Source organism: Heptranchias perlo, chromosome 21, assembly GCF_035084215.1.
Source record: "Heptranchias perlo isolate sHepPer1 chromosome 21, sHepPer1.hap1, whole genome shotgun sequence".
In the NCBI taxonomy this organism is placed as follows: Eukaryota; Metazoa; Chordata; class Chondrichthyes; order Hexanchiformes; family Hexanchidae; genus Heptranchias; species Heptranchias perlo.
In genome coordinates, this window is record NC_090345.1 from 1,637,951 (window position 1) to 1,663,454 (window position 25,504).

A 25,504-nucleotide genomic window follows, 5' to 3' on the forward strand; every position below is an offset into this window, starting at 1 on the left:
AAGATTGTTCCATTGGATTTAGTTTGCTTCACTGGAAAAGACCTGACCAATCAGAACATATCTGAAATGGTGCTCATTCTGTGCCTCTCAAGTTGTTTTATCAGCCATGTTACAGGAAGATGGAGGAAATTAAACATGGAGGGACTAACAAGGCAAGGGAATACACAATGAATGGGAGGACCCTAGGCAAGACAGAGGGTCAGAGGGATCTTGGTGTGCAAGTTCACAGATCCCTGAAGGCGGCGGAACAGGTAGATAAGGTGGTAAAGAAGGCATATGGGATACTTGCCTTTAAAGAACACAAGAAGTCGGAGCATGGCCGGGTCCTGCTCCGACTTCTTGTGTTCTTTAGATTTGTGGTTGGGATCAGATCAGCCATGATCTTATTGAATGGCGGAGCAGGCTCGAGGGGCCGATTGGCCTACTCCTGCTCCAATTTCTTATGTTCTTATGTTCTTATTAGCCGAGGCATAGAATATAAGAGCAAGGAGGTTATGATGGAGCTGTATAAAACACTGGTTAGGCCACAGCTGGAGTACTGTGTGCAGTTCTGGTCGCCACACTACAGGAAGGATGTGATCGCTTTGGAGAGGGTGCAGAGGAGATTCACCAGGATGTTACCAGGGCTGGAGCGCTTCAGCTATGAAGAGAGACTGGGAAGATTGGGTTTGTTTTCCTTGGAGCAGAGGAGGCTGAGGGGGGACATGATTGAGGTGTACAAAATTATGAGGGGCACAGATAGGATGGATACTAAGGAGCTTTTTCCCTTCGTTGAGGGTTCTATAACAAGGGGACATAGATTCAAGGTAAAAGGCGGGAGGTTTAGAGGGGATTTGAGAAAGAACTTTTTCACCCAGAGGGTGGTTGGAGTCTGGAACTCACTGTCTGAAAGGGTTGTGGAGGCAGGAACCCTCACAACATTCAAGAAGCATTTGGATGAGCACTTGAAATGCCATAGCATACAAGGCTACGGACCAAATGCTGGAATATGGGATTAGAGTAGACAGGGCTGATGGCCGGCGCGGACACGATGGGCCGAAGGGCCTCTATCCGTGCTGTATAACTCTATGACTCTATGACACATTCATACAGCCTGCTTCACTCACATGGACTTTGAAAGGCTGGTTTGTGGATCTTTGTTAGAACCAAAGTAGGTGATTTTTGTGTGTAATCAATCTCTGAACTTACTGCTGGTTATTTTAATATCCTCAGTGGAAACCTGCCATATGTTTCAGTGAAAGCTCACTAACACGGTATTAACAAGCTACAGCAAACAAATCTACTTACTAATTTCACCTGTTGTTGGGTGGAAAACAGAGTGGCACAGAAATGGAAGAAAAAGTTTCCCACTAGTTTTCTCTGCCACTGTTGCCATTAAGCCATAGGGGAAACTTCCCTGCCCTGTCCCCAGAAAGGCTCAAATCACTCTCAGATAAATTCCTGCGTGCTGTTTTAGCACATTTACTGAACCATTTAGAGCAAACAGATTCATAAATATGTTAAAATAGCAAACAGAGAATGCTACACAAATCCGCTTCTCAGTTAGGTAGATTTATCATGGGGCATAAAGCTCTTGTTAGGCAGTAAATTTAATGTGTACCAAGTGGCTACATTGACTGTCTCTCCTTTGGCCCTCCATTCACCACTACATTTCTGCAGCTACCAATCTGCTCAATCACACCCTCACCTCCACCTTTGATGCCCTTGTCCCCATTACAACCATTACTCTCTCCCACCCTGGTCGTTCCGTCTGGTATGGCCCTCATCTCCACTCCCTTAAATCCAAGGGACGGAGACTTGAACATTTATGGTGGACAACTGGTTTAGCCATTCATCACCAGATCTGGCTGGATCATATAAAGCACTATCGGGTCCCACTCTCCTCTGCCAAAACTGCTCACTATTCCAGGATCATCCTTGAATGCAAAGATAACCCCCCCGGCTTCTCTTCCCCACTACAAACCGTCTTCTTAAACCCCTCTCCCAGCCCACTCCATCCTCACCTCCAACAACAATTGCGAGGAGCTCGTGGACTTTTTTGCCACTAAGATTGAGAGCATTCATTCAGCTGCCTCTGCTGCTTCACCTCCTTCCCCTAGCCCACCAAAACAAACTTCCCCTACGGTTCCCCCCTGCCCTAGCCCTGAACTCGCATCTTTCTCTAGTTTCTCTCCTATCTCCCCTCGTGCCCTGTCAGAACTCATCTTGACCACAAGACCTACCTCCTACTCCCTCGATCCTATTCCCATTAAACTGCTGAGCACCCAACTTCCCTTCCTGGCCCCCATGTTAGCTGATATTGTTAACGGTTCCCTCTCCTCAGGTACTGCCCCCCTCCCCTTCAAATCTGCCATCATCTCCCTCCTCCTCAAAAAACCCACCCTCCACCTCTCTGTCCCTGAAAACTACTACCCCATCTCCACCCTCCCTTTCCTCTCCAAAGTCCTTCAACGTGTTGTCGCCTCCCAAATCCATGCCCATCTTTCCCGCAACTCCATGTTTGAATCCCTCCAATCAGGTTTCCGTCCCTCCACAGTACTGAAATGGCCCTTTTTAAAATCACAAATGACATCCTATGTGACTGTGACGATGGTAAACTATCCCTCCTCATCCTTCTCCACCTGTCTGCAGCCTTTGACATGGGTGACCACACCATCCTCCTCCAACGCCTCTCCTCCGTCATCTAGCTGGGAGGGACTGCACTCGCCTGGTTCCATTCTTATCCATCCAGTCGCAGCCAGAGAATCTCCTGCAATGGCTTCTCTTCCCGCTCCCGCACTGTTACCTCTGGATTCCCCCAAGGATCTATCCTTGGCCCCCTCCTATTCCTCCTCTACATGCTGACCCTCGGCGACATCATCCGAAAACAAGTTAGGTTCCACATGTACGCTGAGGACACCCAGCTCTACCTCATCACCAGCTCCCTCGATCCCTCCACCGTCTCTCATTTATCACATTGCTTGTCCGACATCCAGTACTGGATGAGCAAAAATTTCCTCCGACTAAATATTGGGAAGACCGAAGCCATTGTCTTTGGTGTCCACCGCAAACTCCGTTCCCCAGCCACCGACTCCATCCCTCTCCCTGGCCACTGTCTGAGGCTGAACCAGACCGTTCGCAACCTCGGCGTCCTATTTGACCCTGAGATGAGCTTCTGACCACATATCTGTTCCATCACCAAGACTGCCTACTTCCACCTCCGTAACATCACCCATCTCCGCCCCCGCCTCAGCTCATCTGCTGCTGAAACCCTCATCCATGCCTTTGTTACCTCCAGACTGGACTATTACAATGCTCTCCTGGCCGGCCTCCCATCTTCCACCCTCCATAAACTTGAGCACATTCAAAACTTTGCTGCCCCGTATCCTAACTCGCACCAAGTCCCGTTCTCCCATCACCTCTATGCTCGATGACCTACATTGGCTCCCGGTCCGGGTGTGCCTTGATTTTAAAATTCTCATCCTTGTTTTCAAATCCCTCCATGGCCTCGCCCCTCCCTATCTCTGTAACCTCCTCCAGCCCTACAACCCTCCGAGATCTCTGCGCTCCTCCAATTCTTGCCTCTTGCGCATCCCTGATTTTAATCGCTCCACTATTGGCGGCCATGCCTTCAGCTGCCTGGGCCCTAAGCTCTGGAATTCCCTCCCTAAACCTCTCCACCTCTCTCTCCTCCTTGAAGACGCTCCTTAAAACCTGCCTCTTTGACCAAGCTTTTGGTCACCTGTCCTAATATCTCCTTATGTGGCTCGGCGTCAAATTTTGTTTGATAACGCTCCTGTGAAGCAACTTGGGACGTTTTACTACGTTAAAGGTGCTATATAAATGAACTTATTGTTGTTGTTCTCCTCAAACCACATTACTATCATTCATCCATTGCCACACTCGCTATCGGTCTGGTTCTGGATTAGTCGAAAGATCGTAACTCCACATCTGCAGCAGTATAAACATTTTCTGTAGCAAAGCACACATCCTTTTCCTTTGTTGCACCCCAAAGTAACAATCACCCTTTACACTCTGTACAGTATGGGCTAACTCAGCCGTATGTGTTAAACTATTGGCTGACATAATGTAACTAACCTGCAGCCACACAGACTCATCCACACACTCAATCACGGGGTGGAACTAAATTTGTCATTCTCTTTCCAACTATAAAACAAGAAGCTTTGGAGAGTCGGGGGGCAGTGAAGGAGACCCTCCGCTTCTCCCCCGCCTCGTCATTTTGTCAGCTCAGAGATCTGCTGTTGCCCTGTGCCCTGACAGTTTCACTGAAAGCACATGATGGTTTAAGTCCTGTCTTTGTTGAAGTGGCCCCAGTACAGTTAGACACTGATTTCAGTGCATTTACCTTAGACATCTGGCTCTTCTCCTCCACCCCATTCCCAACACAATGTTCTCACCTCCTATCCTGGAGGTGATTAGGTATGGTTTCCACGGAAGTGCGGGACCCTCTGGGACCTCATACAAGTGGCTATTCTTCATGCGTAAGCTGTTACTAGCAACAGGCTATTCGACCACAAGGGCATCACAACCAAGCTTGCACCTGTCCTCATCCAGTATCCACACACATGCACTTCATGCAGAGCCACTGGATAGTGACCAGGAGCAGGAACCCTGGCTGGTTTCACCTCTTCCAAGCCAAGAAGGCTGAGATCAATTGTACCATCCCTACCATCAACCTGGCCATGGTCATGTAACTCAGCACAGACCAGGAATACACTTATCCACAGAGCTACCTGGTGCATATATCTACATCCAAGTATTGTAGAAATTATTTTAACTGTGAGACATGCAGTGACATAATGCTGGACAGTGACTGGTTATAAAGTTTATATTGGCTTCAGAGGATATTTCTGTTCAGACAGATGTGCTTGTCAGTAAGGGAAGTGGCACAGTTAATGAGTAATGCCAGCTGCTAGTTACCTGAACATGCAGGGACTGCGAAAGCTCCTGTCGGATTCGTTTCATTTGCTCTTTTCTCTGCTCTCTGGGGAGTTTATCCACTTCATTTTTAACCTACAAGCATGCAGAGGGTTGGGGCAAGTACATTCCTTTTACACAGGAAGCAATCAGCAGTAAAGGTCACAGGCCAGGCTGGGTCAAACAGGCCAGCCCCGTTGTTTAGTACAGGGTTATGGGTTAGTATCATCATCGACAGTCCCAAGCCATGACGTGCTAGAGTTTCAGAATTCTTTGTAAAGGCTGTGAGTAAAAAGGCCTTGCAGTTTAGCAGACTTTTAATATGTGAGCTCTGAAAAGCTATTGGCAGATGTGCTACATCTGGGGAATCATCTTTACAAATCAACTCTGATAATTATAGAAAGAGAGATCTGGAACATCTCAAAACACTTCACATACAATGAATTACTCTGAAATGCACTGAATGTATTGTAGGGAAATGCAGTCGCCATTCTGCACAGAGTAAGATCCCACACAGTAATAAGATTAATGACGAGTTAATCTATTTTAGTGATGTTGGTTGAGGGAGAAATGTTGGCCAGAACACCCAGAGAACGCTCTGATCTTCTTCCAATGGTGCCATGGGATCTCTTAGACCAGACGGGGTCTCAACTTAATGCCTTAGCTGAAAGACGCCGTCTCTAACAATGCAGCACTCCCTCAGCCTGGATTATGTGCTCAAGTCTCTGGAGTGCGGCTTGAACCCATGACCTTCTGACTCAGAGGTGAGAGTGCTACCCACTGAGCCAAGGCCGACACTATGATGTGTTACAGAGCAGGTTATCTAATAGTATATTTTAATGTTGGAAGTAAATAGGTATTACTTGCACAATATATAACTCTCAGAACTCACATATTAAAAGGATGTGTTTAGACTATAAAGTTATAGAGAGCAGCATGTTATAATCTGCAGCGACTCAACCGGCCACTGTGTGAAAACCACACCTGACTGGGTAGATTGGAATTAAACGCTCGAGGCTGAAAGTCCTCCGGCCTGACACAATGTTGTGAATCTAAAGGGCGATGGGGCTTCTCCACTGACTGGTGAAGGTGCTGCAGGGTATAACGAGCTTAGTATTCAGTTCTTTCACTACCCAAGGCCAATCAGCCACCAAGCAACACCGGGCAAAGCTCTACTGCAAAATGCACAAAGCACAGGTTCCCATTTCCAACACCTGCCCTCCTACACCTATGATGTGGAGATGCCGGTGATGGACTGGGGTTGACAATTGTAAACAATTTTACAACACCAAGTTATAGTCCAACAATTTTATTTTAAAATCCACAAGCTTTCGGAGGCTTCCTCCTTCCTCAGGTGAATGTCCTACACCTACACCTAGGGATTGTTCCAATAACAGATCCAGCTCTTGCCTTAGAGCAATGGCCATGGGACAAAGAAGAAGCTAATGGGAGGGGCAAGATATAAAATTGGGTTAAAAGTCAAAACTATAAATGTCAAAGGAAGATGTCGACAGCTACTTGGTGACTAGACCCTTCCTATTTGCAGTTAGATGCCTCTTTCTGACTGATAGCTCTTGCTGCCTTCAGTTACTTAAATGTAGGAGGGTGAACACTACACCGGGGTTAGCAGAACTAAGAAGACAGCCAGTTACAAAGTTAAGAAGTAGGATTTGTGCAGGAACAGCTGTACAAGCAGAATTGTTCCTCACTGCAGATGAAGAGGCTGCTCCAGGATAAGCCTGAGGCAGATGCTGCAGTTGCTTGGTGGATAACCTGGTTAACTGTACAAGGGCTGCAAAATTTACAACACACAGCAAGAGAATGCCTCAAAAGATTACAAGCTAATACCCTCAGTATGTAGGGCAATCCAATCTATGGTGTTGTAGGAGATCCCATTATTCTGCTGGGACTTGCATGATCTGGTGTGGCCGAGGCTCTCAGGTGACTGCAGAGAGCTGCTACATTCCACATTGAACCTTCAAAGTCGGTTTGTGTGTTCCCCTGCCCAGCCCTGCCCTCTTTTACTTCTCTTTCAGCAGAGAAGGTGGGACAGATTGGGCTGGGACCTTCTCCACAACCATCGTTAGCAGCACACCAGGATAGGCCGATATGAGGCAAGAGGGAGGGCACTGGTTCTGCCCGTCTCTTCCCCGCACCCCAGTGATCCCAGCACAATAGACTGAAACATGCTAGAAGTATGAAGTAGCAGACATGCTCTTCAACACAACAGGAATTTTCCAACACTTGGAGCGGCTGTCAATGTAAATGATGCTATTGTCATCTCTTACTTTCTTTTGTTAGAATTTAATCCCACTGAACACTGCTTTTATAGGAGCCTATCCCTCTATTTTGATAATCACACCAAGCAACTCGGCTGCCTCAGTTCTTGGAGAAAGAAATTCCAGTGGAAGAAAGACCTGGAATCACCACCTGCCACTCAGACACACCAGCACCACCACCACACCACGCATCAGGGAGACCCCAGTCGGCAAAATGCACATAATTTAAAGTGAAATTAGCAACAAATACAATCTATAAAACATTAACAGTAATAACAAAAATAAAGCAGTGACGGCCTGGTACCAGAGCTGGGCCGCTCCTCCTGCACACACTGGGCACACACTGCTGCTGTGACCAGCTGTGAAGATCAAACTCTGATGCTCAGTACTACCCAATCTTACAATGGACATGGGCAGTACAGATACTATACCTGCCTCTGGTACCAGTCTTCCACTGAACAACAAAACAATGCAACATAACTTCATTATATCAGGGACCCAACCCATACAAGTTTGACCTGCAGAAATAGAACTGTTTCCAACCAGCAGTACAGGGCTAGAGAAGGAGTGTTCTTTGAAACAATTCTGTGATCAACAGGAAGGCTGGGGCTACTGGGACTGAAATCCTCACCCCATTCTGACATGTCTGAGGAATCTTAACCTTTTCACAGTAAATCAAACAGTCACCAGTCCCTGAAAAAGTCCCCTCGTCAACCCCCAAGCCCAGTGACATGCAAGTCCCAGCCCATGTCCCAGCGTGTTCAAATGGCTACCAGGCAGTAGGCTTCGTCGTTCCAAAACCCTTCAGTGGTGGATGAATTGGACCCCTCCGGCTGCTGTGCCTCCTAGTGGCTGAATAGGGAGTGGCACTGTGGAAAAAACTGCAGCTCTTGGACCCATCAGTGCTTCCAACCACAACAGTCTGTCTGGAGACACGAGACACTGAAGTGTGGAGATAAAAACAGCTTGGCCCAAAGGAATCAGAGCACCTGCTTTCAGAAGGACGCGAAGATTACCTACCCAGTGGGGTCTTCATTATTCAAATACAGACAACCTTCGCACACAGGACACTAGCCAGAATGGCACAGTTCCACACGAGGAAAATCAGGAGGGAAAACATCTCTGTTAGACATTTCTTATGTCAGTGGCACCTTCTTACTTCCTCAGTATAAAGGACAGGTTAGAGTCAATGTCCCTCTCCATGCCCTCTCTGGGTGACCAGAGGTGCATGGCACATGTGAGGGGAGGACTCACATATTTTTCCTGGTCTGAGCTATTTGCATTCCCTCATTGTGACCTCAATAGTCACAGCTCATTTTCACCTGCTCACTGAAGAGGAAAAGGAAGTGGGGACACTGAATTAAATCCAGTTCCGAGCAATGGACAGAGAGGAGGGCAGAGTGGGAGCCTGGTGCGTGGAGAACGGGAGCCTGGTGCGTGGAGAACGGGAGCCTGGTGCGTGGAGAACGGGAGGCTGGTGCGTGGAGAATGGGAGCCTGGAGCGTGGAGAATGGGAGCCTGGTGCGTGGAGAATGGGAGCCTGGTGCGTGGAGAATGGGAGCCTGGAGCGTGGAGAATGGGAGCCTGGCGCGTGGAGAATGGGAGCCTGGCGCGTGGAGAATGGGAGCCTGGTGCGTGGAGAATGGGAGCCTGGTGCGGGGAGAATGGGAGCCTGGTGCGTGGAGAACGGGAGCCTGGTGCGTGGAGAACGGGAGCCTGGTGCGTGGAGAACGGGAGGCTGGTACGTGGAGAACGGGAGGCTGGTACGTGGAGAATGGGAGGCTGGTACGTGGAGAATGGGAGCCTGGTGCGTGGAGAACGGGAGGCTGGTACGTGGAGAATGGGAGGCTGGTGCGTGGAGAATGGGAGCCTGGTGCGTGGAGAATGGGAGCCTGGTGCGTGGAGAATGGGAGCCTGGTGCGTGGAGAATGGGAGCCTGGTGCGTGGAGAATGGGAGCCTGGTGCGTGGAGAATGGGAGCCTGGTGCGTGGAGAATGGGAGCCTGGTGCGTGGAGAATGGGAGCCTGGTGCGTGGAGAATGGGAGCCTGGTGCGTGGAGAATGGGAGCCTGGTGCGTGGAGAATGGGAGCCTGGTGCGTGGAGAATGGGAGCCTGGTGCGTGGAGAATGGGAGCCTGGTGCGTGGAGAATGGGAGCCTGGTGCGTGGAGAATGGGAGCCTGGTGCGTGGAGAATGGGAGCCTGGTGCGTGGAGAATGGGAGCCTGGTGCGTGGAGAATGGGAGCCTGGTGCGTGGAGAATGGGAGCCTGGTGCGTGGAGAATGGGAGCCTGGTGCGTGGAGAATGGGAGCCTGGTGCGTGGAGAATGGGAGGCTGGTGCGTGGAGAATGGGAGCCTGGTGCGTGGAGAATGGGAGCCTGGTGCGTGGAGAATGGGAGGCTGGTGCGTGGAGAATGGGAGCCTGGTGCGTGGAGAATGGGAGCCTGGTGCGTGGAGAATGGGAGCCTGGAGCGTGGAGAATGGGAGCCTGGTGCGTGGAGAATGGGAGCCTGGTGCGTGGAGAATGGGAGCCTGGAGCGTGGAGAACGGGAGCCTGGTGCGTGGAGAACGGGAGCCTGGTGCGGGGAGAACGGGAGCCTGGTGCGGGGAGAACGGGAGCCTGGTGCGGGGAGAACGGGAGCCTGGTGCGTGGAGAATGGGAGCCTGGTGCGTGGAGAATGGGAGGCTGGTGCGTGGAGAATGGGAGCCTGGTGCGGGGAGAATGGGAGCCTGGAGTGTGGAGAACGGGAGCCTGGTGCGTGGAGAATGGGAGCCTGGTGCGGGGAGAATGGGAGCCTGGAGCGTGGAGAATGGGAGCCTGGAGCGTGGAGAATGGGAGCCTGGTGCGTGGAGAATGGGAGCCTGGTGCGTGGAGAATGGGAGCCTGGTGCGTGGAGAATGGGAGCCTGGTGCGTGGAGAATGGGAGCCTGGTGCGTGGAGAATGGGAGCCTGGTGCGTGGAGAATGGGAGCCTGGTGCGTGGAGAATGGGAGGCTGGTGCGTGGAGAACGGGAGGCTGGTGCGTGGAGAACGGGAGCCTGGTGCGTGGAGAACGGGAGCCTGGTGCGGGGAGAACGGGAGCCTGGTGCGTGGAGAACGGGAGCCTGGTGCGTGGAGAACGGGAGGCTGGAGTGTGGAGAACGGGAGGCTGGAGTGTGGAGAACGGGAGGCTGGAGTGTGGAGAACGGGAGGCTGGAGTGTGGAGAACGGGAGGCTGGAGTGTGGAGAACGGGAGGCTGGAGTGTGGAGAACGGGAGGCTGGAGTGTGGAGAACGGGAGGCTGGAGTGTGGAGAACGGGAGGCTGGAGTGTGGAGAACGGGAGGCTGGAGTGTGGAGAACGGGAGGCTGGAGTGTGGAGAACGGGAGGCTGGAGTGTGGAGAACGGGAGGATGGAGTGTGGAGAACGGGAGGCTGGAGCGTGGAGAACGGGAGGCTGGAGCGTGGAGAACGGGAGGCTGGAGCGTGGAGAACGGGAGGCTGGCGCGTGGAGAACGGGAGGCTGGCGCGTGGAGAACGGGAGGCTGGAGTACGGAGAATGGGAGGCTGGTGCGTGGAGAATGGGAGCCTGGAGTACGGAGAATGGGAGGCTGGTGCGTGGAGAATGGGAGGCTGGTGCGTGGAGAATGGGAGGCTGGTGCGTGGAAAAAGGGAGCCTGGTGCGTGGAGAACGGGAGCCTGGTGCGTGGAGAACGGGAGCCTGGTGCGTGGAGAACGGGAGCCTGGTGCGTGGAGAAAGGGAGCCTGGTGCGTGGAGAACGGGAGCCTGGTGCGTGGAGAACGGGAGCCTGGTGCGTGGAGAACGGGAGCCTGGAGCGTGGAGAACGGGAGCCTGGTGCGTGGAGAACGGGAGCCTGGTGCGTGGAGAACGGGAGCCTGGTGCGTGGAGAACGGGAGCCTGGTGCGTGGAGAACGGGAGCCTGGAGCGTGGAGAACGGGAGCCTGGAGCGTGGAGAACGGGAGCCTGGTGCGTGGAGAACGGGAGCCTGGAGCGTGGAGAACGGGAGCCTGGCGCGTGGAGAACGGGAGCCTGGCGCGTGGAGAACGGGAGCCTGGCGCGTGGAGAACGGGAGGCTGGCGCGTGGAGAACGGGAGGCTGGCGCGTGGAGAACGGGAGGCTGGCGCGTGGAGAACGGGAGGCTGGCGCGTGGAGAACGGGAGGCTGGCGCGTGGAGAACGGGAGGCTGGCGCGTGGAGAACGGGAGGCTGGCGCGTGGAGAACGGGAGGCTGGCGCGTGGAGAACGGGAGGCTGGCGCGTGGAGAACGGGAGGCTGGCGCGTGGAGAACGGGAGGCTGGCGCGTGGAGAACGGGAGGCTGGCGCGTGGAGAACGGGAGGCTGGCGCGTGGAGAACGGGAGGCTGGCGCGTGGAGAACGGGAGGCTGGCGCGTGGAGAACGGGAGGCTGGCGCGTGGAGAACGGGAGGCTGGCGCGTGGAGAACGGGAGGCTGGCGCGTGGAGAACGGGAGGCTGGCGCGTGGAGAACGGGAGGCTGGCGCGTGGAGAACGGGAGGCTGGCGCGTGGAGAACGGGAGGCTGGCGCGTGGAGAACGGGAGGCTGGCGCGTGGAGAACGGGAGGCTGGCGCGTGGAGAACGGGAGGCTGGCGCGTGGAGAACGGGAGGCTGGCGCGTGGAGAACGGGAGGCTGGCGCGTGGAGAACGGGAGGCTGGCGCGTGGAGAACGGGAGGCTGGCGCGTGGAGAACGGGAGGCTGGCGCGTGGAGAACGGGAGGCTGGCGCGTGGAGAACGGGAGGCTGGCGCGTGGAGAACGGGAGGCTGGCGCGTGGAGAACGGGAGGCTGGCGCGTGGAGAACGGGAGGCTGGCGCGTGGAGAACGGGAGGCTGGCGCGTGGAGAACGGGAGGCTGGCGCGTGGAGAACGGGAGGCTGGCGCGTGGAGAACGGGAGGCTGGCGCGTGGAGAACGGGAGGCTGGCGCGTGGAGAACGGGAGGCTGGCGCGTGGAGAACGGGAGGCTGGCGCGTGGAGAACGGGAGGCTGGCGCGTGGAGAACGGGAGGCTGGCGCGTGGAGAACGGGAGGCTGGCGCGTGGAGAACGGGAGGCTGGCGCGTGGAGAACGGGAGGCTGGCGCGTGGAGAACGGGAGGCTGGCGCGTGGAGAACGGGAGGCTGGCGCGTGGAGAACGGGAGGCTGGCGCGTGGAGAACGGGAGGCTGGCGCGTGGAGAACGGGAGGCTGGCGCGTGGAGAACGGGAGGCTGGCGCGTGGAGAACGGGAGGCTGGCGCGTGGAGAACGGGAGGCTGGCGCGTGGAGAACGGGAGGCTGGCGCGTGGAGAACGGGAGGCTGGCGCGTGGAGAACGGGAGGCTGGCGCGTGGAGAACGGGAGGCTGGCGCGTGGAGAACGGGAGGCTGGCGCGTGGAGAACGGGAGGCTGGCGCGTGGAGAACGGGAGGCTGGCGCGTGGAGAACGGGAGGCTGGCGCGTGGAGAACGGGAGGCTGGCGCGTGGAGAACGGGAGGCTGGCGCGTGGAGAACGGGAGGCTGGCGCGTGGAGAACGGGAGGCTGGCGCGTGGAGAACGGGAGGCTGGCGCGTGGAGAACGGGAGGCTGGCGCGTGGAGAACGGGAGGCTGGCGCGTGGAGAACGGGAGGCTGGCGCGTGGAGAACGGGAGGCTGGCGCGTGGAGAACGGGAGGCTGGCGCGTGGAGAACGGGAGGCTGGCGCGTGGAGAACGGGAGGCTGGCGCGTGGAGAACGGGAGGCTGGCGCGTGGAGAACGGGAGGCTGGCGCGTGGAGAACGGGAGGCTGGCGCGTGGAGAACGGGAGGCTGGCGCGTGGAGAACGGGAGGCTGGCGCGTGGAGAACGGGAGGCTGGCGCGTGGAGAACGGGAGGCTGGCGCGTGGAGAACGGGAGGCTGGCGCGTGGAGAACGGGAGGCTGGCGCGTGGAGAACGGGAGGCTGGCGCGTGGAGAACGGGAGGCTGGCGCGTGGAGAACGGGAGGCTGGCGCGTGGAGAACGGGAGGCTGGCGCGTGGAGAACGGGAGGCTGGCGCGTGGAGAACGGGAGGCTGGCGCGTGGAGAACGGGAGGCTGGCGCGTGGAGAACGGGAGGCTGGCGCGTGGAGAACGGGAGGCTGGCGCGTGGAGAACGGGAGGCTGGCGCGTGGAGAACGGGAGGCTGGCGCGTGGAGAACGGGAGGCTGGCGCGTGGAGAACGGGAGGCTGGCGCGTGGAGAACGGGAGGCTGGCGCGTGGAGAACGGGAGGCTGGCGCGTGGAGAACGGGAGGCTGGCGCGTGGAGAACGGGAGGCTGGCGCGTGGAGAACGGGAGGCTGGCGCGTGGAGAACGGGAGGCTGGCGCGTGGAGAACGGGAGGCTGGCGCGTGGAGAACGGGAGGCTGGCGCGTGGAGAACGGGAGGCTGGCGCGTGGAGAACGGGAGGCTGGCGCGTGGAGAACGGGAGGCTGGCGCGTGGAGAACGGGAGGCTGGCGCGTGGAGAACGGGAGGCTGGCGCGTGGAGAACGGGAGGCTGGCGCGTGGAGAACGGGAGGCTGGCGCGTGGAGAACGGGAGGCTGGCGCGTGGAGAACGGGAGGCTGGCGCGTGGAGAACGGGAGGCTGGCGCGTGGAGAACGGGAGGCTGGCGCGTGGAGAACGGGAGGCTGGCGCGTGGAGAACGGGAGGCTGGCGCGTGGAGAACGGGAGGCTGGCGCGTGGAGAACGGGAGGCTGGCGCGTGGAGAACGGGAGGCTGGCGCGTGGAGAACGGGAGGCTGGCGCGTGGAGAACGGGAGGCTGGCGCGTGGAGAACGGGAGGCTGGCGCGTGGAGAACGGGAGGCTGGCGCGTGGAGAACGGGAGGCTGGCGCGTGGAGAACGGGAGGCTGGCGCGTGGAGAACGGGAGGCTGGCGCGTGGAGAACGGGAGGCTGGCGCGTGGAGAACGGGAGGCTGGCGCGTGGAGAACGGGAGGCTGGCGCGTGGAGAACGGGAGGCTGGCGCGTGGAGAACGGGAGGCTGGCGCGTGGAGAACGGGAGGCTGGCGCGTGGAGAACGGGAGGCTGGCGCGTGGAGAACGGGAGGCTGGCGCGTGGAGAACGGGAGGCTGGCGCGTGGAGAACGGGAGGCTGGCGCGTGGAGAACGGGAGGCTGGCGCGTGGAGAACGGGAGGCTGGCGCGTGGAGAACGGGAGGCTGGCGCGTGGAGAACGGGAGGCTGGCGCGTGGAGAACGGGAGGCTGGCGCGTGGAGAACGGGAGGCTGGCGCGTGGAGAACGGGAGGCTGGCGCGTGGAGAACGGGAGGCTGGCGCGTGGAGAACGGGAGGCTGGCGCGTGGAGAACGGGAGGCTGGCGCGTGGAGAACGGGAGGCTGGCGCGTGGAGAACGGGAGGCTGGCGCGTGGAGAACGGGAGGCTGGCGCGTGGAGAACGGGAGGCTGGCGCGTGGAGAACGGGAGGCTGGCGCGTGGAGAACGGGAGGCTGGCGCGTGGAGAACGGGAGGCTGGCGCGTGGAGAACGGGAGGCTGGCGCGTGGAGAACGGGAGGCTGGCGCGTGGAGAACGGGAGGCTGGCGCGTGGAGAACGGGAGGCTGGCGCGTGGAGAACGGGAGGCTGGCGCGTGGAGAACGGGAGGCTGGCGCGTGGAGAACGGGAGGCTGGCGCGTGGAGAACGGGAGGCTGGCGCGTGGAGAACGGGAGGCTGGCGCGTGGAGAACGGGAGGCTGGCGCGTGGAGAACGGGAGGCTGGCGCGTGGAGAACGGGAGGCTGGCGCGTGGAGAACGGGAGGCTGGCGCGTGGAGAACGGGAGGCTGGCGCGTGGAGAACGGGAGGCTGGCGCGTGGAGAACGGGAGGCTGGCGCGTGGAGAACGGGAGGCTGGCGCGTGGAGAACGGGAGGCTGGCGCGTGGAGAACGGGAGGCTGGCGCGTGGAGAACGGGAGGCTGGCGCGTGGAGAACGGGAGGCTGGCGCGTGGAGAACGGGAGGCTGGCGCGTGGAGAACGGGAGGCTGGCGCGTGGAGAACGGGAGGCTGGCGCGTGGAGAACGGGAGGCTGGCGCGTGGAGAACGGGAGGCTGGCGCGTGGAGAACGGGAGGCTGGCGCGTGGAGAACGGGAGGCTGGCGCGTGGAGAACGGGAGGCTGGCGCGTGGAGAACGGGAGGCTGGCGCGTGGAGAACGGGAGGCTGGCGCGTGGAGAACGGGAGGCTGGCGCGTGGAGAACGGGAGGCTGGCGCGTGGAGAACGGGAGGCTGGCGCGTGGAGAACGGGAGGCTGGCGCGTGGAGAACGGGAGGCTGGCGCGTGGAGAACGGGAGGCTGGCGCGTGGAGAACGGGAGGCTGGCGCGTGGAGAACGGGAGGCTGGCGCGTGGAGAACGGGAGGCTGGCGCGTGGAGAACGGGAGGCTGGCGCGTGGAGAACGGGAGGCTGGCGCGTGGAGAACGGGAGGCTGGCGCGTGGAGAACGGGAGGCTGGCGCGTGGAGAACGGGAGGCTGGCGCGTGGAGAACGGGAGGCTGGCGCGTGGAGAACGGGAGGCTGGCGCGTGGAGAACGGGAGGCTGGCGCGTGGAGAACGGGAGGCTGGCGCGTGGAGAACGGGAGGCTGGCGCGTGGAGAACGGGAGGCTGGCGCGTGGAGAACGGGAGGCTGGCGCGTGGAGAACGGGAGGCTGGCGCGTGGAGAACGGGAGGCTGGCGCGTGGAGAACGGGAGTCTGGCGCGTGGAGAACGGGAGGCTGGCGCGTGGAGAACGGGAGTCTGGAGCGTGGAGAACGGGAGTCTGGAGCGTGGAGAACGGGAGTCTGGAGCGTGGAGAACGGGAGGCTGGCGCGTGGAGAACGGGAGGCTGGCGCGGGGAGAACGGGAGGCTGGCGCGGGGAGAACGGGAGGCTGGCGCGGGGAGAACGGGAGGCTGGCGCGGGGAGAACGGGAGGCTGGCGCGGGGAGAACGGGAGGCTGGCGCGGGGAGAACGGGAGGCTGGCGCGGGGAGAACGGGAGGCTGGCGCGGGGAGAACGGGAGGCTGGCGCGGGGAGAACGGGAGGCTGGCGCGGGGAGAACGGGAGGCTGGCGCGGGGAGAACGGGAGGCTGGCGCGGGGAGAACGGGAGGCTGGCGCGGGGAGAACGGGAGGCTGGCGCGGGGAGAACGGGAGCCTGGGGCGGGGAGAACGGGAGCCTGGGGCGGGGAGAATGGGAAGCTGGCGCATGGAGAATGGGAGGCTGGCGCGGGTGAATGAGAGGCTGGCGCGGGGAGAATGGGAGGCTGGCGCGGGGAGAACGGGAGCCTGGCGCGGGGAGAACGGGAGCCTGGCGCGGGGAGAACGGGAGCCTGGCGCGGGGAGAACGGGAGCCTGGCGCGGGGAGAACGGGAGCCTGGCGCGGGGAGAACGGGAGCCTGGCGCGGGGAGAACGGGAGCCTGGCGCGGGGAGAACGGGAGCCTGGCGCGGGGAGAACGGGAGCCTGGCGCGGGGAGAACGGGAGCCTGGTGCGTGGAGAACGGGAGCCTGGTGCGGGGAGAACGGGAGCCTGGTGCGTGGAGAACGGGAGCCTGGCGCGTGGAGAACGGGAGGCTGGCGCGGGGAGAACGGGAGCCTGGTGCGTGGAGAACGGGAGCCTGGCGCGTGGAGAATGGGAGGCTGGCGCGTGGAGAATGGGAGGCTGGCGCGTGGAGAATGGGAGGGTGGCGCGTGGAGAATGGGAGCCTGGCGTGTGGAGAATGGGAGCCTGGCGCGTGGAGAATGGGAGGCTGGCGCGTGGAGAATGGGAGGGTGGCGCGTGGAGAATGGGAGGGTGGCGCGTGGAGAATGGGAGGGTGGCGCGTGGAGAATGGGAACCTGGTGCGTGGAGAACGGGAGGCTGGTGCGTGGAGAACGGGAGCCTGGCGCGTGGAGAACGGGAGGGTGGCGCGTGGAGAATGGGAGCCTGGCGCGTGGAGAATGGGAGCCTGGCGCGTGGAGAATGGGAGCCTGGCGCGTGGAGAATGGGAGGGTGGCGCGTGGAGAATGGGAGGGTGGCGCGTGGAGAATGGGAGCCTGGTGCGTGGAGAATGGGAGCCTGGCGCGTGGAGAATGGGAGGGTGGCGCGTGGAGAATGGGAGGGTGGCGCGTGGAGAATGGGAGCCTGGCGCGTGGAGAATGGGAGGCTGGCGCGTGGAGAATGGGAGGCTGGCGCGTGGAGAATGGGAGCCTGGTGCGTGGAGAATGGGAGCCTGGTGCGTGGAGAATGGGAGGCTGGCGCGTGGAGAATGGGAGGCTGGCGCGTGGAGAATGGGAGCCTGGCGCGTGGAGAATGGGAGCCTGGTGCGTGGAGAATGGGAGCCTGGTGCGTGGAGAATGGGAGCCTGGTGCGTGGAGAATGGGAGGCTGGTGCGTGGAGAATGGGAGCCTGGTGCGTGGAGAATGGGAGGGTGGCGCGTGGAGAATGGGAGGGTGGCGCGTGGAGAATGGGAGCCTGGCGCGTGGAGAATGGGAGCCTGGCGCGTGGAGAATGGGAGCCTGGCGCGTGGAGAATGGGAGGGTGGCGCGTGGAGAATGGGAGGGTGGCGCGTGGAGAATGGGAGCCTGGCGCGTGGAGAATGGGAGCCTGGCGCGTGGAGAATGGGAGCCTGGCGCGTGGAGAATGGGAGCCTGGCGCGTGGAGAATGGGAGGGTGGCGCGTGGAGAATGGGAACCTGGCGCGTGGAGAATGGGAGCCTGGCGCGTGGAGAATGGGAGCCTGGCGCGTGGAGAATGGGAGGCTGATGCGCGGAGAATGGGAGCCTGGAGTGTGGAGAATGCTTCCATTTGAAGAATGAAGAGAGTTCTGCAATGCAGACAATCTTCTTCATATCCACATTCTGCCTACACTGTAAGAGACAGGCTAAGTAGAACAGGAGGACAAGACCCGTGCGTTGGATGCGACACTCCAGTTCCTGGAAAGACATACCAAGGTGACAGTCACCCACACCTGCTACATCTAAGCACCCATGCTTCATGGGGATGTCTGGATTGCTTAGATGCTTCCAACAGAGCATCCCACCATCCATTTAACCAGTCTCAGTTTGAAGACGATTTTGCCCAGAACTTGTGGTCCATAAACCACGAAACGTACTCAAGAATTATAGAGACCATACAATCAATGTGGAATCTTTAGACATCAAAAGAATTCACATTTCTTCATCAGATCGTATGTAATCTAACCCCAGCAGGCTTTTGAACCCCTCTCTGTCCCTATCCAGTAACAGTGTTGCCATATTCAACTTGGAGGTTTGACAGGATAGGCAGAGGCGGAGGTTAAAGTTAGTCGTGAGCTGACCGAGTGAGACTCCACCACCATGTCATTAGCCAGAGCTCACACTGCAGTGAGGAAAGGAACAGACAATCAAAAGGAAAATATCAGATGAATAAAGGTGGTCGCATGGGAGCCACCTGCCCTACAGACCACATTATAGAAAGGCCAAAGAGCTCCCAGGAAAGCGCCCGGCCATTGAAGAGCAGATGGTCACTCAGTGGTGGTTACAGATGGTTTCCTGTACTGACAGGTCGGTCGTTGCTGGACAGTTTCCATCCTCGACCCGGGCAGACTTTTCTGACAACTGTGATGTGTTGGCCGGAGGCCACCTGGTCAGTGGATTTCTTCCCATTTATTAAAAGTGTAAAATAGTGACTAGAGACTGGGGTTAGTTCAAAGGAGTGAAGACAGTTATCAGTGATTCAACATAGAGAAAGATCCTAGGCTGTTGGCAGAGCTCAGATAGTAAGTGGCTCCAAACTAATCAGCACAGCAATGATCCGAGAGCGAAGCAGAATCTGCAGTGTGACTTCACCTGGAGCTAGTGGAGGATTTCCTGTAAGTCCTGAGTTTCGGACACTGGAAATGAAGAGCATCTCAACAAAGTGACCAGACTGCCAGTTCAGTTGAAAGAAGTGTAAGTTAAGTTTGCGCACAGCTGTATGTAAAGCCAGACCATGCACATTACTGAATGATCTAACGTCAAGTGTGTACCAATCATCCATATTATGCACAGCTCTCTGTACATTACCCAGACAGTACCAATCTGTTGGATTTTATTACTCTGACATGTACTGATCCCCAAATTGTTGGATTCTATTACCCTGACATATAATGAACTCAAATCTGTTGGGTTGTTTTACTCTCTGACACAGATGCTAATCTCCAAACTGACTGGATTCTGTTGCTTGATCCATAATAGAATCATAGAATGATACAGCACAGAAGGAGGCCATTCGGCCCATCGTGCCTGTGCCGGCTCTTTGAAAGAGCTATCCAATTAGTCCCACTCCCCTGTTCCTTCCCCTTAGCCCAGAAAATTTCCAGCCCCTTCAAGTATTTATCCGATTCCCTTTTGAAAGTTACTATTTTATCTGTTTCCACCCTTACAGGTAGTGCATTCCAGATCATAACAACTCGCTGTGTAAAACATTTTTTCCAAATGTTGTCTCTGGTTCTTTTGCCAATTACTTTAAATCTGCGGTCTTCTGCCACTGGCAACAGTTTCTCCTTATTTACTCCATCAAAACCCTTCATGATTTTGAACACGTCTATCAAATCTCCCCTTAACCTTCTCTGCTCTAAGGAGAACAAGCTCAGTTTCTCCAGTCTGTCCTCATAACTGAAGTCTTTCAACCCTGGAACCATTCTAGCACCCCCTCTAAAGCACTGACACCCTTCCTAAAGTGTGGTGCCCAGAACTGGACACAATATTCCAGCTAGGGCCTAAGCAATGTTTTTATAAAGGTTTATCATGACTTCCATTACAGACCAGTTAGCCTAACATCAGTAGTGGGAAAAATGCTAGTCGATTATAAAAGATGTGATAACAGAACACTTGGAAGGCATTAACGGGATTGGACAAAATCAGCATGGGTTTATGAAAGGGAAATCATGCTTAACAAATCTACTGGCGTTTTTTGAGGATGTAACTAGTAGAATAGATAGGGGAGAACCAGTGGATGTGTGTACTTGGATTTTCAGAAGGCTTTTGATAAGGTCCCACACAAGAGGTTTGTGTGCAAAATTAAAGCACATGGGATTGGGGGGAACACACTGGCATGGATTGAGAATTGGTTGACAAACAGGAAACAGAGAGTAGGAATAAATTTTTCGGGTGGCAGGCAGTGACTAGTGGGGTACCGCAGGGATCAGTGCTTGGGCCCCAGCTATTCACAATATATATCAATGATTTGGATGAGGGAACTAAATGTAACATTTCCAAGTTTGCAGACGACACAAAGCTGGGGTGGAATGTGAGCTGTGAGGAGGATGCAAAGAGGCTCCAATGTGATTTAGACAAGTTGGGTGAGTGGGCAAGAACATGGCAGATGCAGTATAACGTGGATAAATGTGAGGTTATCCACTTTGGTTGTAAAAACAGAAAGACAGATTATTATCTGAACGGTGATAGATTGGGAAAAGGGGAGGTGCAATGAGACCTGGGTGTCCTTGTACACCAGTCGCTGAAAGCGAGCATTCAGGTGCAGCAAGCAGTTAGGAAGGCAAATGGTACGTTGGCCTTCATTTGAGGATTTGAGGACAGGAGCAGGAATGTCTTACTGCAGTTATACAGGGCCTTGGTGAGACCACATCTGGAGTATTGTGTGCAGTTTTGGTCTCCTTATCTGAGGAAGGATATCCTTGCCATGGAGGGAGTGCAATGAAGGTTTACCAGACTGATTCCTGGGTTGGCGGGACTGACGTATGAGGAGAGATTGGGTCGACTAGGCCTATATTCACTAGAGTTTAGAAGAATGAGAGGTGATCTCATCGAAACATATAAAATTATCACAGGACTAGACAGACTAGATGAGGGAGGATGTTCCCGCTGGCTGGGGAGTCCAGAACCAGGGGTCACAGTCTCAGGATACGGGGTATGCCATTTAGAACCGAGATGAGGAGAAATTTCTTCACTCAGAGAGTGGTGAACCTGTGGAATTCTCTACCACAGAAGGCAGTGGAGGCCAAGTCATTCGATGTATTCAAGAAGGAGATAGATATATTTCTTAATGCTAAAGGGATCAAGGGATATGGGGAAAAAGCAGGAACAGGGTACTGAGTTAGACGATCAGCCATGATCATTTTGAATGGCGGAACAGGCCCGAAGGGCCGAGTGGCCTACTCTTGCACCTATTTTCTATGATTCTGTTTTCCATGCTTTTTACTCTATGCCACTATTAATATAAGCAAGGATCCCGTATGCCTTTTTAACAGCCTTCTTAACTTGTCCTGCCACCTTCAAAGACTTACATATATACATCACTAGGTCTCTCTATTCCTGCGCCCCCTTTAAAACTGTACCATTTAGTTTATATTGCCTCTCCTCATTCTTCCTACCAAAATTAATCACTTCACACTTCTCTACACTAAATTTCATCTGCAATGTGTTTGCCCATTTCACCAGTCTGTCCACATCCTCCTGGAGTGTTTTACTATCCTCCTCACTGTTTACATGTTCCTCCTGTTATCTGCCCTGTTCTCCTGAAGGTGCTGACTCTTGTTGCAGTACGGTTCTGCGTGCACCAACAGCTCACTAGAATCTTGATCAAGTGGCCGCTCTTCATGTGTGAACTTATTGAGTATCAGCAGGCTACTGAACCATAGGGGGATCTAGCCAAGCCCCATCCTTTTCTCATGTGACATTCATCCATCTGCATATTCCAGCAGGACACTGGATAACAATGAGGAGCAGGAGCCCAGCCTGATTTTAACTCACTGTGGCCAAGGATTGCTCTGCCCAATTGGAGCCACTCCCAACACAGAAACCGAGATCTTTGCATTTAGATGGTTTAGCCTTGCACCACACAGTGGCTTTACTGACACAACAATTTTTAAAATGATTGTATCTCCTACTCTGGTACCTGAAACTCTACTACCCTCAGCCCCACACAAAGCTCATCGTTTGTTACTGAGCAACTGGAAAGTCCTGTTTACATTAGAATTATATATTTATAAATTGTGACTTTAGGAGTTGAAGTGCAGAATAGGTAACTGATTGGGTGAGTGTATCTAGGCAGGAAATTACCTTTTACTTGGCAGGGTTAGTATACAGTGAAGAGTTAGACCATGACAGAGAGACTACGAACACCAGGATAAAGCCACATTATGAGTCTGAATGTCTCCACTATATAAAGCAGTTTGAAATGGCAACACTGCAACATGCTTTAGTAAAGCTCACCCTGTAATACTGCTGGCCCTCGTACTCTCAAGAGAGAAGGAACGTGTTTCAGTTCTCAACCCAATCTCCAGTTTAGTGTGAATGTTTGGAGGATCCCGTCAGGCCTGTACTTTGCATTACCCTCATTGTGCGGAGCAACATGGCACTGAAACTCAGGGCCTGTTACAGAGAATCAACTGCAACAAATAATATGAGAGCACTCCAATCGGTTAAACAAATATTTTGTATCTGACTTCACAGTAGAAGACACAAAAAACATACCGGAAATGGTGGGGAACCAAAGATCTAATGAGAGGGAGCAGCTTAAAGTAATTAAGATCAGTAAAGAAAAAGTACTGGAGAAATTAATGGGACTAAAATCCCCTGGATCCGATGATCTACATCCTAGGGTTTTAAAAGAGGTGGCTGCAGAGATAGTGGGTGTATTGGTTTCGATCTTCCAGAATTCCCTAGATGCTAGAACGGTCCCCGTGGATTACATAAGAAATAGGAGCAGGAATAGGCCATACGGCCCCTCGAACTTGATCTGCCATTCAATAAGATCATGGCTGATCTTCTACCTCAACTCCACCTTCCCGCCCGATCCCCATATTCCTTGATTCCCTTAGATTCCAAAAATCTATCGATCTCAGCCTTGAATATACTCAACCCTCTGAGCATCCACAGCCCCCTAGGGTAGAGAATTCTAAAGATTCACAACTCCCTGAGTGAACAAATTCCTCCTCACCTCAGTCTTAAATGGCTGACCCCTTGTCCTGAGTCTATGCCCCCTAGTTCTAGACTCTCCAGCCAGGGGAAACAGCCTCTCAGCATCTACCCTGTCAAGCCCTCTCAGAATCTTATATGATTCGATGAGATCACCTCTCATTCTTCTAAACTCCAGAGAGTATAGGTCCATTCCTCAATCTCTCCTCATGTTGGAAGGCAGCAAATGTAATCCCGCTAATCAAGAAAGAAGGGAGAGAGAAAATAGGGAATTATAGGCCAGTTTGCTTGACATCAGTAGGAGGGAAAATGCTAGAATCTATTATTAAGGACGTAGTAACAGGGCACTTAGAAAATCATAATATGATTGGGCAGAGTCAACATTGTTTTATGAAAGGGAAATAATGTTTGGCAAATCTATTAGAATTATTTGAGGGTGTCACTAGCAGGGTAGATAAGGGAGAACCAGTGGATGTAGTATATTGGATTTTCAAAAGGCATTCGATAAGATGCCACATAAGAGGTTGTTACACATGATTAGGGCTCATGGGATTGGGGGTAATATATTAGCATGGATTGAGATTGGTTAATGGACAGAAAACAGAGAGTAGGAATAAACGGGTCATTTTCGGGCTGGCAGGTTGTAACTAGTGGGGTACTGCAAGGATCAGTGCTCGGGCCTCAGCTATTTACAATATATATCAATATCTTAGATGAGGGGACCGAGTGTAATGTATCCAAGTTTGCTGACGACATAAAGCTAGGTGGGAAAGTAAGCTGCAAGGAGGATACAAAGAGGCTGCAAAGGGATATAGACAGGTTAAGTGAATGGGCGAGAAGGTGGCAGATGGAGTATACTGTGGGGAAATTGAAATTATCCACTTTGTTAGGAAGAATAGAAAATCAGACTAAGAAATGTTGGTAGTCAGAGGGACTTGGGTGTCTTTGTACACGAATCAGTTATTATACAGGTACAGCAAGCAATTAGGAAGGCAAATGGTATGTTAGCCTTTATTGCAACGAGGTTGGAGTATAAGTATAGTATAATTCTACAGATTATGGATCAGTTCCTGCAGACTGGAGGGTGGCAAATGTAACCCCACTATTTAAAAAAGGAGGGAGAGAAAACAGGGAACTACAGGCCGGTTAGCCTGACATCAGTAGTAGGGAAAATGCTAGTCTATTATAAAGGATGTGATAACAGGACGCTTAGAAAATATCAACGAGATTAGACAAAGTCAGCATGGATTTATGAAAGGGAAATCGTGTTTGACAAACCTACTGGAGTTTTTTGAGGATGTAACTGGTAAAATAGATAAGGGAGGACCAGTGGACGTAGTGTATTTGGATTTTCAGAAGGCCTTTGATAAAGTCCCACGTAAGAGGTTAGTGTGCAAAATTAAAGCACTTGGGATTGGGGGTAATATACTGGCATGGATTGAAAATTGGTTAACAGACAGGAAACAGACAGTAGGAATAAATGGGTCTTTTTCGGGTGGCAGGTGGCGACTAGTGGTACCACAGGTATCAGTGTTTGGGCCCCAGCTAGTCACAATACATATCAATGATTTGGATGAGGGAACCAAATGTAATATTTCCAAGTTTGCTGATGATACAAAACTAGGTGGGATTATGAGTTGTGAGTAGGATGCAAAGAGGCTTCAAGGCGATTTAGACAAGTTGAGTGAGTGGACCAATACATGGCAGATGCAGTATAATGTGGATAAATGTGAAGTTATCCACTTTGGAAGGAAAAACAGAAAGGCAGAGTATTATTTAAATGGTGATAGATTAGGAAATGTTGATGTACAAAGGGACCTGGGTGTCCTTGTATACCAGTCACTGAAAGCAAACATGCAGGTGCAGCAAGCAGTTAGGAAGGCAAATGGTATGTTGGCCTTCATTGCAGGTGGATTTGAGTACAGAAGCAAGGATGTCTTACTGCAGTTATACAGGGCCTTGGTGAGACCACACCTGGAGTATTGTGTGCTGTTTTGGTCTCCTTACCTAAGAAAGGATATACTTGCCATAGAGGGAGTGCAGCGAAGGTTCACCAGACTGATTCCTGGGATGGCAGGAATGTCGTATGAGGAAAGATTGGGACGACTAGGCAGGTATTCACTCGAGTTTAGAAGAATGAAACATAAAATTCTGACAGGGCTAGATAGACTGGATGCAGGGAGGATGTTTCCCCTGGCTGGGGGAGTCTAGAACGAGGGGTCACAGTCTCAGGATACGGGGGTAAGACATTTAGGACTGAGATGAGGAGAAATTTCTTCACTCAGAGGGTGGTGAACCTGTGGAATTCTCTACCACAGAAGGCTGTGGAGGCCAAGTCACTGAATATATTTAAGAAGGAGCTAGATAGATTTCTAGACACAGAAGGCATCAAGGGGAATGGGGAGAGAGCGGGAATATGGTATTGAGATAGAAGGGCCGAATGGCCTACTCCTGCTCCTATTTTCTATGTTTCTATTA

The 25,504-nt window shown here is 54.6% G+C and overlaps 1 protein-coding gene across 3 annotated transcripts in view; it reads right to left on the bottom strand.

Annotated features, from left to right (window-relative positions):
- Positions 1 to 25,504, bottom strand: part of LOC137339901 (STE20-like serine/threonine-protein kinase) — a 148,421-nt gene that overhangs the window by 31,315 nt on the left and 91,602 nt on the right. The window contains exon 13 of one of the 3 annotated variants that reach the window (XM_068001954.1): positions 4,921 to 5,013. The exons of the other annotated variants lie outside the window; for them this stretch is intronic. Coding sequence (XP_067858055.1) covers positions 4,921 to 5,013 — 93 coding nt within the window. The remainder of the gene's footprint in view (positions 1 to 4,920; positions 5,014 to 25,504) is intronic. 3 annotated transcript variants of the gene reach the window in all.